Source organism: Octopus bimaculoides, chromosome 6 (genome assembly GCF_001194135.2).
Source record: "Octopus bimaculoides isolate UCB-OBI-ISO-001 chromosome 6, ASM119413v2, whole genome shotgun sequence".
Lineage (NCBI taxonomy): Eukaryota > Metazoa > Mollusca > Cephalopoda > Octopoda > Octopodidae > Octopus > Octopus bimaculoides.
Genome location: NC_068986.1, coordinates 55,280,380 through 55,294,023, shown reverse-complemented (window position 1 = coordinate 55,294,023; position 13,644 = coordinate 55,280,380). Strand labels below are relative to the sequence as shown.

Genomic DNA, 13,644 nt, shown 5'->3' with positions numbered 1-13,644 from the left:
GAAACAAGGTGGAAAAAAATAGTACTCGAATACTGGAGGTAGAGTAATATGCTCTGTTATTAAAGCTGCAACATCACAAAAAACTGCTACTCAGAGTTTCACTTTCCTGTTCATCAAGCAGTTATGATCAAGAATGGATCACAACTGCTTGATGAACAGAATCATAAAACTCTGAGTAGCAATATTTTGTGATATTTTTGCAGCTTTAATAATAAAGTATATATATATGTACATTAGAGAAATATAAACACATTGATTGATATGTCCAGCTATACAATATGATCAATATGCCCACCTGCAGCTTGTATTAAGTGCTCAACACGCTTTGGTAGATTAGCAACAGCAGCTGAAAAGTCTTCTATAGTGAAATTATTACATGCTTCTATGATTTTGCATTTCATTTCAAACAGAGTTGTTGGACAGTTATTATGAAAAATTTTAGATCTTAGACACCCCCAAAACCAATAGTCTACTGGTATTATGTCAGGGGATCGTGGTGGCCATTCATTAGAACAGCCAGGAGAAATCACGCGTTCCGCAGTGAAAGTGTTAATGAGAAAATCTTTTACGGCTGGTGCAAAATGTGCTGGTGCATCATCTTGCATGAAAATTGTCTGAGAAAGTTTACCTTTTCTAACAAGTTGAGGTCGCACATGCTGTTGCAACATAGCCAGATAATTATCAGCATTGATGTGTTCATTTTCGTCAAAGATGAATGGTTCCAGCGCAAATTCAGATGTGAATCCCATCCACAGAGTTAGTCTGGGACCATTCAAAGACAGTTCTAAATCATTTTCTGTTTTGTGTCGACTCCAGATTCTGCAGTTATGGCGAATAATTCTCCCATCAAGATAAAAGTGGGCTTCATCACTCCAAAGAATGCGTGAGATCAAATGGACATTTTCCTGAAGCCAATTGGCAAAGACAAGGCGTTTGGGTTTGTCCCACTCATTGAGCTCTTCTACCAGTGACATTTTATAAGGATACAACTCGGGATCATTTCTCAGTAAACGGTAAACTGATGATTTTGGAATTCCAGTAGCTGCAGCAATAGCACGTATGGATGTTGTTTGCAGATATGTTTTTGCATCTTCAATCAAGCTTCTCCGTTCATCCGCCAATGATTTGCGACCAGATTTTGGCTTATCCATGAGAGTGTAAGTTTCTTCAAAACGTTTAACAAGTTTAGTAACAGTCGTTGGATCACAAGGGTCATGCTTTAATCCCTTTTCTTTTTTGTATAAACGAAGGGCAGCAACAGGAGAATTCCTTGATGCATAATAACAACGCAAAATGTCCCGCCTGGTTTCAAGATTCATTCTGAAAAACCTGAAACAGATTAATGGATATCGTTTATGTTGCAATAAATTTATTATTTCAAAGTAATATATGCTTTAATTACTAATTAATAGTTGAATATCAATTACAGTTTAATGCTTAAATGTTGTTTTGCTTATAAGCAGTAATGAACTGGATCTGGTTGATAAATGTTTTATTTTGATAAGTTGTTGACATTTTATTAGATGCTGAACAGAGATCCATTGGGGAAGTTATAATGTTAATCATGCCACATAATCAATTGACTCTGCTTACCTGCACTTATTCAGCCAGTAATTCAACTAACTATATAAGGTTTTGAAGAGAAAACTAATCACTAGTTTGCTGCTTAAAATTTACTTTTTTAATATTACAATCAGAAGAAAGGCTGTGTGAGCTGGTAGAATAGTTAGCATGCTAAGCAAAATGCTTAGTGGTATTTCATCTGTCTTTATGTTCTGGGTTAAAATTCTTCCAAGGTTGACTTTGCCTTTCATCCTTTCAGAGTTGATAAAATAAGTACATTGGCACAATGTAATTGACTTAACCCCTCCCCCAAACTTATATCTAGAAAGCGGTGGCAAGCTGGAAAAAATGATTAGTATAATTTCGTTTGTCTTTACATTCTGAGTTCAAATTCCACCAAAGTTGACTTTGTCTTTCATCCTTTTGTGGTCGATAAAATAAGTACCATTTAAGTATGGGGGTTGATGTAATTGACTCACCCACTACACTGAAATTACTGGCCTTGTATCAAAATTTGAAAACAATATCATATTTTGAAGATTGGTACAACTCATTAGCTGTGATGAGAGTGAGGAAATGCACATGGGTGTTCATATGTATATATGGAATTATCATCATCGTTTAACGTCCGCTTTCCATGCTAGCATGGGTTGGACGATTTGACTGAGGATTGGTGAAACCAGATGGCTACACCAGGCTCCAATCTGATTTGGCAGAGTTTCTACAGCTGGATGCCCTTCCTAATGCCAACCACTCAGAGAGTGTAGTGTGTGCTTTTACTTGCCACCCGCACGAAGGCCAGTCAGGCGGTACTGGCAACGGCCACGCTCAAAATGGTGTATTTTATGTGCCACCTGCACAACAGCCAGTCCAGGGGCACAGGCAATGATCTCGCTCGAAAGTCCTTACACATGCCATGGGCACAAGTGCCAGAAAGGCGACGCTGGGCACAGGTGCCATCATGATTTCGCTTTGTTTATATAAATCCCTATCATTCCACCTTCTTGCTCTGTAACTGTCCTTCTCTTCTCTACAATACAGTGCAGTTCCACCAGAGTCCGGTTACTGCTGGTATATCAAATATAGTAATATTTACTGTTGATGATGACCAAGGACATCATGCAGGAGAAGATGGGTCATGGTGCATCTGTGGCTGATCAGGCTGGTGCATGCTTGGAAGGTTCTGCTGCAGATGGGCACTGGTGGTTTGCTGTTGAAATAGTTCATACCATTATGCTGCATTCCATGACTTCACTGTACTCTGGCTTGGGTGGTTACGTGTTATTTATTCAACCCAAAGTTGGAACCCTGGCAAGTAGTACTACTCTGGGTCAGGGTAGACCTAGGAACAATAGTGGTTAAGGTGGTTCTACATTCCTCAAAACACCGAAACTCCTGAGCCAGGGTCCCATTACTGGATGCAGTTTGAATTCATATCCTGAGGCTTTTTGTATTAGCCTTGAGCAATATTTATTTATTGCTGATATTGGAAATATTTTTTTTTTTTTTGTATAGCTCCTGTAGTTAGAATTTGGGTAGCTTAACAAGTTGCGAAAATTTTAGAAGTGCAGTGAACAGATTGTAAACATTCTGGCAATACATTATTGCTAAAAGTCCACTCTCTGTACAGGTTTAGAGTGTTCTCCAGTCAACAGCTTACATTTTATATGCTAATAAAAGCAAACATTATTACTTCAATTTATTTCATAAATCTTACTGTCACACATATGTAGAAAATGTAAAGCACTAATATTAAAATTAAAAAAAAAAGATTTCTTTCTAATCTAAGTTTATATATCCATACCTTTATCTATTGAGATGTGTGCATGTATCTTGTTGTATGTATTTATCTTTATGTCCATGTGGTTTGCTTGTATGTACATATCTGTGTGATGTCTATGCACCAATGTTTGTGTTGTGTGTATATGTATCTGTTCGTGCAATGTGTCCTTTATCAATATCTGTGTGGTGAGCATGTAGCTATGTGTGTGTGCATGTGTTTAAATTAACATCCTTGTGTAGAACTCGACAGAGGAAATTGTTTAAAAAGCCAATTTTTTCCTACCAGCTTTTCTGACGAGCACCGTGATTGGGTTTTCCCCTAACACTCATGGGCGAAACCATTAGCAAAAATGGATCTATAATATTGTATTGTAGAAATATTAATATATATTTATTCATTTATTTAAAAGACCAATCACAATTCTGGATGTAATCCTTTTTATTTCCTTTATTTTCCTAGCACTCTTATTCTTTCCTTCTTTATTTACATAGGCATATATTTTTCTTTCCCCCACCCTTTCTTCTGGGGTTAATAAAAATAGAATTACCAATCAAGTACTGGAGCCGATTCAATCGACTGCTAGTCTGTGCCAACATGGTACAGTGAAGCCTAACCGTGGTGCTCTGACAGTAGATGAAGTATACACAACCTACTCTATAATACTACTAAAGCATTCGGAGAAATAATAATCCAAGATTTGTGGAGTCCGATTCATCTCAGTGGCTGTCCCTCTAATTCTGGCACGAACAACCGTTTTCGAGAAGCAAGCTACATAAGACGTGGTTCACGCTGCTAAAACATTCAAGGTAATTTTTCGTTGGGTGTGCCATTCAGTAAGTCCCGCGGGCCGCCCGCAGGCTGTCCAAGACTGATCTAATCGGATGCTTCATTTCCGTTCATATTTCTTTTTTTATAATAGTTTCTCTGTAAACACCCCTCAGACAGCTGTACTTTGTTTATGTACGATATTTACAAGCTTCAAAATAATATATTATAATCTCATTCCTCCTTGAGGATGATTTATAAGAATATTAAATTGATCTTACTACCTATTTAATAGATCTTTGAGTGAAAAGCAATGATGAGCGCGGCAGGATTTGAACTCAGAACGTAAAAAAAAGAACTTGACTAAATACCGAAGATATTTTCGCTGACGTTCTAACGATTCTGCCAATCAAAGGACTGGTGGTTTAATTTAAACAGTTTATTATATATTTAATATGTATTTGTTTTATTAACACTTAAACTAGAACTATAACCCTACTATAACAGAACGAAGTTTTCCGAACCAGTAAGAGTCTTTGCTTGTTAGAAATAGCAGTCAACTGTCCTCTTCCCTACAGTCTCAAATAAGAAAATGATAGAGTAAATACTCTAAATTACAACAAAAGAAATAGGATAGTCACACTCAGTGAAATGAGTTCAAGTGGGGTTACGTGGAGATAGACAACTAATATATTTTTTATGTAGTGCTTGTTTGCATTAACGATGAAAGCAAGTGCTTTCATCGAATTCCACTATTTTGAACGTGACATCTCATGATTCAAACCCACTGTATCAGTCGAAGTCTTTTACTCCCGCAGTTTTAATATAATTAACTCCGAAAAATCATATCTATTTTAACAGCCTCTCAAAACGGCGCTTCACTGAAAGAAAATAAATGCATTTTGCGGTTATATTTTTGGTACTTAAAGTTTTGGTAACAGATCCTTAAATCATATTATATTCATAACTGGAAATTAAAAGTTTATATCCGCAAGTTAGCGTAAATGTAAATATCTATTCACTCATAACCGTACGTAACGATATCTGCATACGGAATAGATTTAAATCAAAACACGAAATTAATGTAACAAACGTGTGGAATATATCCGTGAGAGTGTATTTATAGATTTTTGAAAATTAAAACTAACTTACTTTACAGGACAAGAAAAATCTAAGGTGCCACAAACTGGTTTTATGGATGGAGATAAAGTAAACAGGCACGTGGTTCGCTCAATATATACACACGTTTATAAATATATATATATATATATATATATGCCGTGGCACTATTATATGAAAACGAGATTTCGTTAAATATATTCTTATAATCATAATTTTTTTTTTATCTTGGGTAAAAAATGTAAGTCGATTTATGTAAAATATTGTCTACAGATGTGTCTATATATACATACATATATATTAATGTAACCGTGTATCCAAATATATTTAAAACGTTAGCGGAATAAAAAGAAAATATAGGCAACTTTATTATTTCTATTAACAGAAATGCACAAATCGTAATAGATTTTGTAATTAACATTCTTCAAAGAAAGTAATTTGGTACAATTTTTTTCTGCTTCGATAACACAAACTGAAAAATTTTTCATGTTCGTGCCCTCCGAAGAGTTTCCTTAAAATTCTTTTTCAGAACTTCACGGACTCTTAATTGCTCAGTTGTAATATCTGTTTTGTTATCTTCGTTTACTTTCACGGTTTCTTATTGTTTCTGGGTTCATACTTCGCAGTTACATTAATTTTTTCTCCTTTTTTGATTCTATGTAAAATAATATTTCCATGCTCTAATCACCAGGTTATGTATCTAGGAAAATAAAGATAAATTTACTAATTGGTTTCGTTACAAAGGTGGTTGTGCTTTTAGTAAAACTTAGACCGTTCTTGAACACTTCCAGTGTAAAAATAAATTTTAAATTCTAAGAAAAATTAAGGGCATGACTGATCTTGATTATTGAGATCGTCTTAAAGCATTGAATTTTTTTCTCCAACGCTACATCATTTGCACAATACCTAAACGACCTTAGAATTAAATTCAGAATTCATCAAAGGCTGGGGCCACATGCCAGACACAATTCAGGCTCTCAACACATAAATTCACTGTAATAAAGTTTCTTTTCAACAGGCTTTGCGCCATTTAACATTATCCCAAGACAAATTCAAAGAAGGTTCCCATCACCTTCAAACGAAACCTGGATAAATTTCTTGAAAGCATACCAGATAAACCATCTATTTCTGGATACATCTTAATTTTCATAGGCCATATCACAAAACTTGACTAAAAAATAATTTAACATCCTATCAGGTGGTGCTTTTAGGACATTGCTGAGGCCAAAGCATGAGTGCAGCTGACTTGTAGAGGGAATAAACCTGCATATAATCTTTTCACAAAAGCCTCATCAACCAAGTCCTGGTATTTAGCATTTCTCAGTTGGTGAGAAATGCCAAGCCTGACCTAACCCAGTGCCTTGGGCATATGACCACTTCAGTGTTCTTAATCAAAGGTGGTTTGGGAAATATTAACCATAAGTCTTCCTTTCAGATCTACTTGTATTTTCCCAGTCAGAAGCTCGAGGCAAAATAGACAGCTGCTTTTGCTTTAGGGACCTTCTTTCCTTAGAAATCCAATACCTACTGGTATTAATTCTTGGTAGGTCCACCCACCTGGCAGTTTCTGCAAGGACCTTACTGTACCTCTTCCTGCATTGGCCTTCAGTAAAAATATGGCAGAATGGTTCTGTGGCAAGTCAACCACTGTGCACAGGAGTGAGTTTTCCAAATGAGTACTTGTGGTTTCCCACCAGGAAGGTATTTGCTCAAATGTCTGATCCTATTGTATCTGGCAAATTAAGCCTGATTGCTTTTACCTTGGACTTTCTCCACTATAAGCCCTCTTGGTGGAGCTGCCAAGTCCTAGGCTCTCATGCATGCTTCAACTTTCTGAAACCCTCCATGGTCTTGTTGGAATGCATTACCTTTCCCCCCACTCTCCTTACCTTAATGTCTTTCAGCTCTTCCACCACTGATGGAATTGCTAGAGCTTGGAATTATTGCCATATAGGTTCACTGAGCTTTTAAAGTTGAGGGACGACTTATCTTCTGATAAATGTACTGCACAATCTTGGAGACTATAGACAATCACTCAGCTTATTACAAATAGCAGCTTAAGAGTTTTGAATCAAACCAAAGTAATGATGTATTTTCCTGAAACAAAACGGCCAAGGTATTGAAAGCTGCCAGAAGAAGCTAAATTTTGTTACCTGTCAGATCTAGAGCAGTGCTCCACAACCAGTATGCTATGAGACGATGCTAGGTAAGCTGCAGTGTAACCTGAATATTATTCCTTCCCCATACCTTTAGTTCAGGTGTGCCACCGAATTTTGAAAAGAATGTAAGTTTGCGGAGCACTGCTCTAGAGGAAGCAGCAGCAATTTCTTTCAGACAGGAAAAACATGCTTTTTTAATCAAATTGTTTTTGAACTAATCATTCATTATTTCACAGCTTTGAGCTTTCAATGATGTGATTGTTTATTACAATCTGATCGGAAGCTATTAATCCAAGAAATAAAATGGAGTCAAGGTAAACAGTTTTTATAGGCTTGTATATTATAGATGATTAAATACTTCCACTGAATTTCTGAGGTTAGAGTCCAGTGATGGATGACATAAGAATAATTCCATAATGGATCTGGTTTGATGGAAACTGTACTAGATTGCTGAAGAGATTCAAGGTTTCAGGTAGTACTGTTGTATACACTTGTCTTCATTACTTTTAAAATGTGAGCACATAGGCAAACTATTTGAAGGTAGTGCAATGTATTATCAGGGCTAGTGGCCACAAGTTTGAAGCAATCAGAAGTACTTTTTTTAAAATTTATAAATGCCTGTGGATAACAGCAAGAGTAATAATGTTTTAAATATTAATACAAATTAAAAGTACAACTACAAAATCTGATGTAAGAACTATTACATATACTGCCTCATAGTTTGGTAAGGCTCAACATTTTGCTTAACCATCATTAACAATAGTCACTAGTCCATAATTCAATGTCAAAATATATTGAGGCAAGTGAGTTACAAAGCAGAAAACTCATTAGTATTGCAGTGGACTTCACTAGTGCTGATGCCACAACACACTAAAGTACTAACAGTAAGTTGCTGGCATTTGAAAGGACATGCAGCAGTAAAACCTATGCCAAGATAAAACACACAAGCATATGTGAATCTGCACAGGAGTAAACAACCACTAAAACCACAAAAGCTACCTGACTAGTGCCAGTATAAAATGCATATATGACAGGAGTGCACTTCTGGTCAAAAACAAATTCTATTTGGAGAGAGCAAAATCTGCAATTATGGGAGAAATTAACACGAATAAGAATTGAATTCCAGATATTAATGAGATATAGCTCCACACATGGCACTGCAAGTATTTGTTCAGGGATGGAGTAAACTCAGCTGGATATAAGATAATTTGTATGAGCTAATAAGGCCAATCCCAAAATGGATGAATAATCTCTGGCAGATACAAACCCATGACTTAACATTTCAAGTTCAACCTACTAATTATTCCATTAATTTACCAACACTGAATAATCCAAGGATCACAAGGTGCAAATATAAGATCCATATGTCACACCACACTGCTTCAGAGCTATACTGTGTATTCTACCAACTAATAATTTATATATTATAGTATGTTACTATATCACCAGGCAGCGATTGAACTAACCATTTATTTTTCCAAATAAATTCAAAATTTTACGTACACAAACAGGACCTGCAAACAGAAGTTGATTTATCCAAGTATGAAGAACAGCAAAAATAAGCTTTATATTCTCAATTATTCCAACGATTAATGTGCAGCGAAATGAAAAAATATTTCTTGATTAAGCATTAACAATGTCCCCAATGAATCCACACTTTGCAGCACAAAAGCAACTCAACAAAATGAAATTACGTGTAAATTTCAGATAGACTGCATCCAGATCATCGTTCCAACCCCAACAACTACTAGAAACAAAACATTAATGATCATATATATATATATATATATATAAAAAAGTAAAACAAGAATTTATACAATGATAAGCTTTAATGGAGAAAAAAAAAATGATAGATGATCCTTAGTCAAAGAGACCAAAGCCCATGTCATCATCTGATTCTTCTGACTCCTCTTTCTTCTCTTCTTTCTTTTCTGTAGTGGAGAATTAAAGGAAAAAAATACATATTAGAAAAATACAGAATGAAATTGAAGTATATATATAAATAATATTAATAATAAAAAGCAAAAGCGAAATAGAGGAAAGATAAATGAAGAGGAAATATTTGGCCTCTCACCTTCAGCCTTCTCTGCAGGTGCTGCAGCAGAGGCAGCAGGTGCAGCAGCAACAGCAGCACCACCTCCACTTGGGACAGATGCAAGCTTCAGCTGACCTGTGAAAGAATAGAAAAAGAAAACCCAATCACATCCAAGTACTGTCGTTATGAATAAATATACTGACCAAGAAACTTCAGAAACAATATTTCTAAGGAACTACAGTCAAGAAATAGAATTGAAGGCACTAGCATATTATATCACTGCAACAAATTTTGTAGGCTCTTTTAGCGAAAGGGCACAACCTGCACATCCATCACAACTTTCATCTCTCTTTGAGTAAAGACCCCCTAAACCAACCTTTATGCAAACCAAATTCAACACAGGATACCCTTGCACTAATTGCTGAGTCACTATCAGAACTAGAGGAGAAGTTTCAGGTGTGGCAGCAGGGACTAGAATCGAAGGGCCTTAGAGTCAACCTAGCTAAAACCAAAGTCCAAATAAGTAGGAAGGTAGACAAAACACACACCCCTTCAGGTAGATGGCCCTGCTCGATCTGTAGAAAAGGTGTAGGTAGAAACTTTATAAGATGTACCCAATGCAAGCTATGGACACATAAGAGGTGCAGCAATATCAAAGGAAGGCTAACTGGGAAGTTAGTTTTTGTATGTGGTAGATGTTCAGGTGCAATAAACACTGAAAATGTGCAGAAAACAACCAGTCTCATTCCAGGGAGAAAAACTGGACGTAGTTGATAGCTTCCAATATCTGGGTGACCAAGTGTAGCTGCTAGAATAAGAATAGCCTGGGCAAAGTTCAGAGACCTCTTACCTCTGCTGGCGACAAAGGGCCTATCACTGAGAGTAAAAGGCAGACTGCATGACACATGTGTACGAACAACCATGCTACATGGCAGTGAAACATGGGCCGTGACTACTGAGGACATGCGTAAGCTTGCAAGGAAAGAAGCCAGTAGGCTCCGATGGATGAGTAATGCCAGTGTGCATACCCGACAGAGTGTAAATATCTTGAGAAAAGTTGGACCTAAGAAACATCAGTTGTGGAGTGCAAGAGAGACGATTGCGCTGGTATGGTCATGTGGAGAGAATGGATGAGGATAGCTGTGTGAAAAAGTACCACACCCTAGCGGTTGAGGGAACCCGTGGAATAGGCAGGCCCAGGAATACTTGGGATGAGGTGGTGAAGCATGAACTCCGAACATTAGGCCTCACCAAGGCAATGACTTGTAACTAAGACCTTTGGAAATATGCTGTGCGTGAGAAGACCCGGCAAGCCAAGTGAGACCAAAATCCAAGGCCTCTGCCAGCCCACTTATGTGTAACACTCCTTCATTGGACACTAAACTCCGCTTGTGAAGACCTGTTGAGGCAATAGAAATCAAACTAAATTTGTAGACCGGCACCCACGTCAACGTCACTTTCATTGAACATCAAACTCGGCTTGCGAAATCGTGATGGCACCCGTACTAGTGGAGCACTAAGAGCACCGTCCGAGTGTGATCGTTACCAGAGCACCAGTGGCACGTAAAAGCACCCACATCACTCTCGGAGTGGTTGGCGTTAGGAATGGTATCCAGCTGTAGAAACTCTGCCAAATCAGATTGGAGCCTGGTGTAGCCATCTGGTTCCCCAGTCCTTAGTCAAATTGTCCAACCCATGCTAGCATGGAAAGCAGACGTTAAACGATGATGATGATGATGGTAACTCCAGTTTGTAGTTATCTAGTACCTTATCCTCCAAGCAGCTCAAGCAACCAGAAGACAGGTTGAGTTCTATGACCACCTTTTGTTTGCACACATGAGTAATGTTGACTCACACGTACTCCCAATTTAAAGAAAAAGAAAGTCACAATCATTTAATGTCTGTTTTTCACGCTGGTATGGGTTGGACAGTTTGACAAGATCTGACCAGCCAGACGACTGTCGTAGGGCAACACAATTCTCTATGCCACCTTTGGCACGATTTCAACAACCAAAATCCTTGCCTAATGACCATCCCTTTACAGGGTGTATTGGGTGTTTTCCTTTGTGCCAACAGAAGTTACCAAGTAACTTGCAAGACAAGAAAAGAAGAAAAGTAAAGGGCAACATGAACAATAAATAAATAAATGTGGCAGTGCCAAAATTACCTTCTTTGATGAGAGTAGCTGGGTCTTTGTCTTTTAGCTGTGAGATGACTTTCTTCATTTTACCGGCTTCGGCCTCAATACCAACGCTGCCTAAAATCTTCTCCAAATCAGCTTCAGTTGGTTGTTTCACACCCCCAAGGGTGGCAAGGAGATAAGCGGCCACGTAACGCATTCTGCAATGTGATAAAAGAAAATGCACGCCTATCAATAAGGCAAATTTATGTTACACTTACTCATCTGATGCCTGGTTTTCAAAACATTAAATACTAATTTGCTATTACATGCACCCTAACAGAACTTCTCTAATGAAAAAAATTACAAAAGCAGCAAAAATTTGCCACACACACTAACTGAAGCTAATACAAATTGAACAAAAAATGCATTTTAGGCTTCTTATTGTGCAACGTAAATTGAAATTAAGAGGTTTTTGGAACAATTATTTATTAATTGAACAGTTTATTTTGTAAACAGTTAAATCTCCACATTGCTTGCCATAAAAGTACATCAGACGGTGGTAAAGTAGCAATATAGAAAATTAATCATGCTCTCAGAACAATATCAAAGTCATCATCTGTTAAATGGCAGTAGTGGAGACAGCTGAAGTAAACAGAAATATAAATTTGAGCACTTTTCTGTACTTAATGATATCTATATTTCTATAACTTACTTCTAAATAGATTAACCTTACCTCACAATCTCATCATTGTAAGCATTGCAACATATATTATAAATAATGAAGTAGCCGATATGAACAGAGCCTACACCTTTACAGAACAGCTACACATTTTAATGCATTTCCTGAATAACAGGTGCTATAAATCTCTAGCTAGGTACCAACAATGTGTACCTCAATTATAATGCTTATATATTATAACTACTAATGTAACTTCTATGATGTAGCATGCAAGTAAAAGCCAACATTCTGAGCTTTCAATGACAATCACAAACTATTCCAAAAACGCAAAGTTTTCTCACATAATTTCTGACTGACAATAATGAATCTTTCACAGAAGCTGATTGAGATATATGCATATATTGTCTGGTGTCTAGACGGGCACCTAACTGAATTAGGACAGTTGGTGTACGCAGGATCACCCAGTTAATATAGCACTTTTAAACAGTAACTCACAATCTATGAAGAGTGAAAGTAGTCGAGAAAGTGCAAATTTTAACTTACATTAAGAATAACTTTATTTTAATATGTACATTTGTTTAGAACCCCTTAACCCTTTCGTTACCATATTTCTAACCAAATTACACCCCTTATGTGTTTCAATTAATTTCTAACATAATCATAAATTTAGGCTGGTTTCATTAAACTCTAACTTTTTTATTTATCAACATATTAATGTGATTTTTGGAAGATAAATTAACGAAAGGTTCTCAACCAATTCTATACCAAAATTTTTGTCACAAAGTGACTTTAATTACAGGTAAATTCAACAAAATATAAAATTATTTAAATTTTTGTTCAAACATCGCTATAGAAAATGGGTTATTAGCTAATATTCAATTGGGTATACAACAAAATATTATTATAGAAGAGTTGTGCACATTACTGGATTTATTACTGTCTCTTTTGCCAGTATAAAATTAAAATCCAGAGCAGTACCCAGTATTTGATTCACAAATCCTTTCCAAACTTTGATCCCCCATTTTGTGCGCTTTCCTGGCATATACTGTTGAAAACGCACTCGGCCTTTATAGCCCACCATATCCTTATCTATAAACTGTTTTATATGTGCTTTGAACACAGTCAATGAGGGGTCTTATTTTAAATAAGGGATCAAAGTCTGGTTTTCCACGAACTGGTGTACTGGTCGTGTCTATTACATGTAGATATCGAGTCAATTTTAAAAACCGTATCCTCGTCATTATACTTGAGACGTATTCGTCGCCAAAGGGTTCATCACTACTCCAGTAATTTGTTATTCTAGGTAACTTTCTAATGCACATAATAATATTCATGGCAAAATATGCTTTAATTTCATTCAAGTTTATGGGAAACCTCAAACTATCCTTTTTTACGCTTTGTTTACATTTAGCGTAACGG

At 36.7% G+C, this 13,644-nt stretch overlaps 1 protein-coding gene across 1 annotated transcript in view; it reads right to left on the bottom strand.

Moving 5' to 3' along the window:
* Nucleotides 1-9,199: 9,199 nt before the first annotated feature.
* Nucleotides 9,200-13,644, bottom strand: part of LOC106881730 (60S acidic ribosomal protein P2) — an 8,235-nt gene continuing 3,790 nt past the window's right edge. The window contains exons 2-4 of the mRNA XM_014932220.2: nt 11,592-11,764; nt 9,464-9,559; nt 9,200-9,320 (exon numbers count right to left, since the gene is read on the bottom strand). Of these exons, the coding sequence (XP_014787706.1) occupies nt 9,250-9,320; nt 9,464-9,559; nt 11,592-11,763 (339 nt within the window). The 5' untranslated portion in view covers nt 11,764 and the 3' untranslated portion in view covers nt 9,200-9,249. The remainder of the gene's footprint in view (nt 9,321-9,463; nt 9,560-11,591; nt 11,765-13,644) is intronic.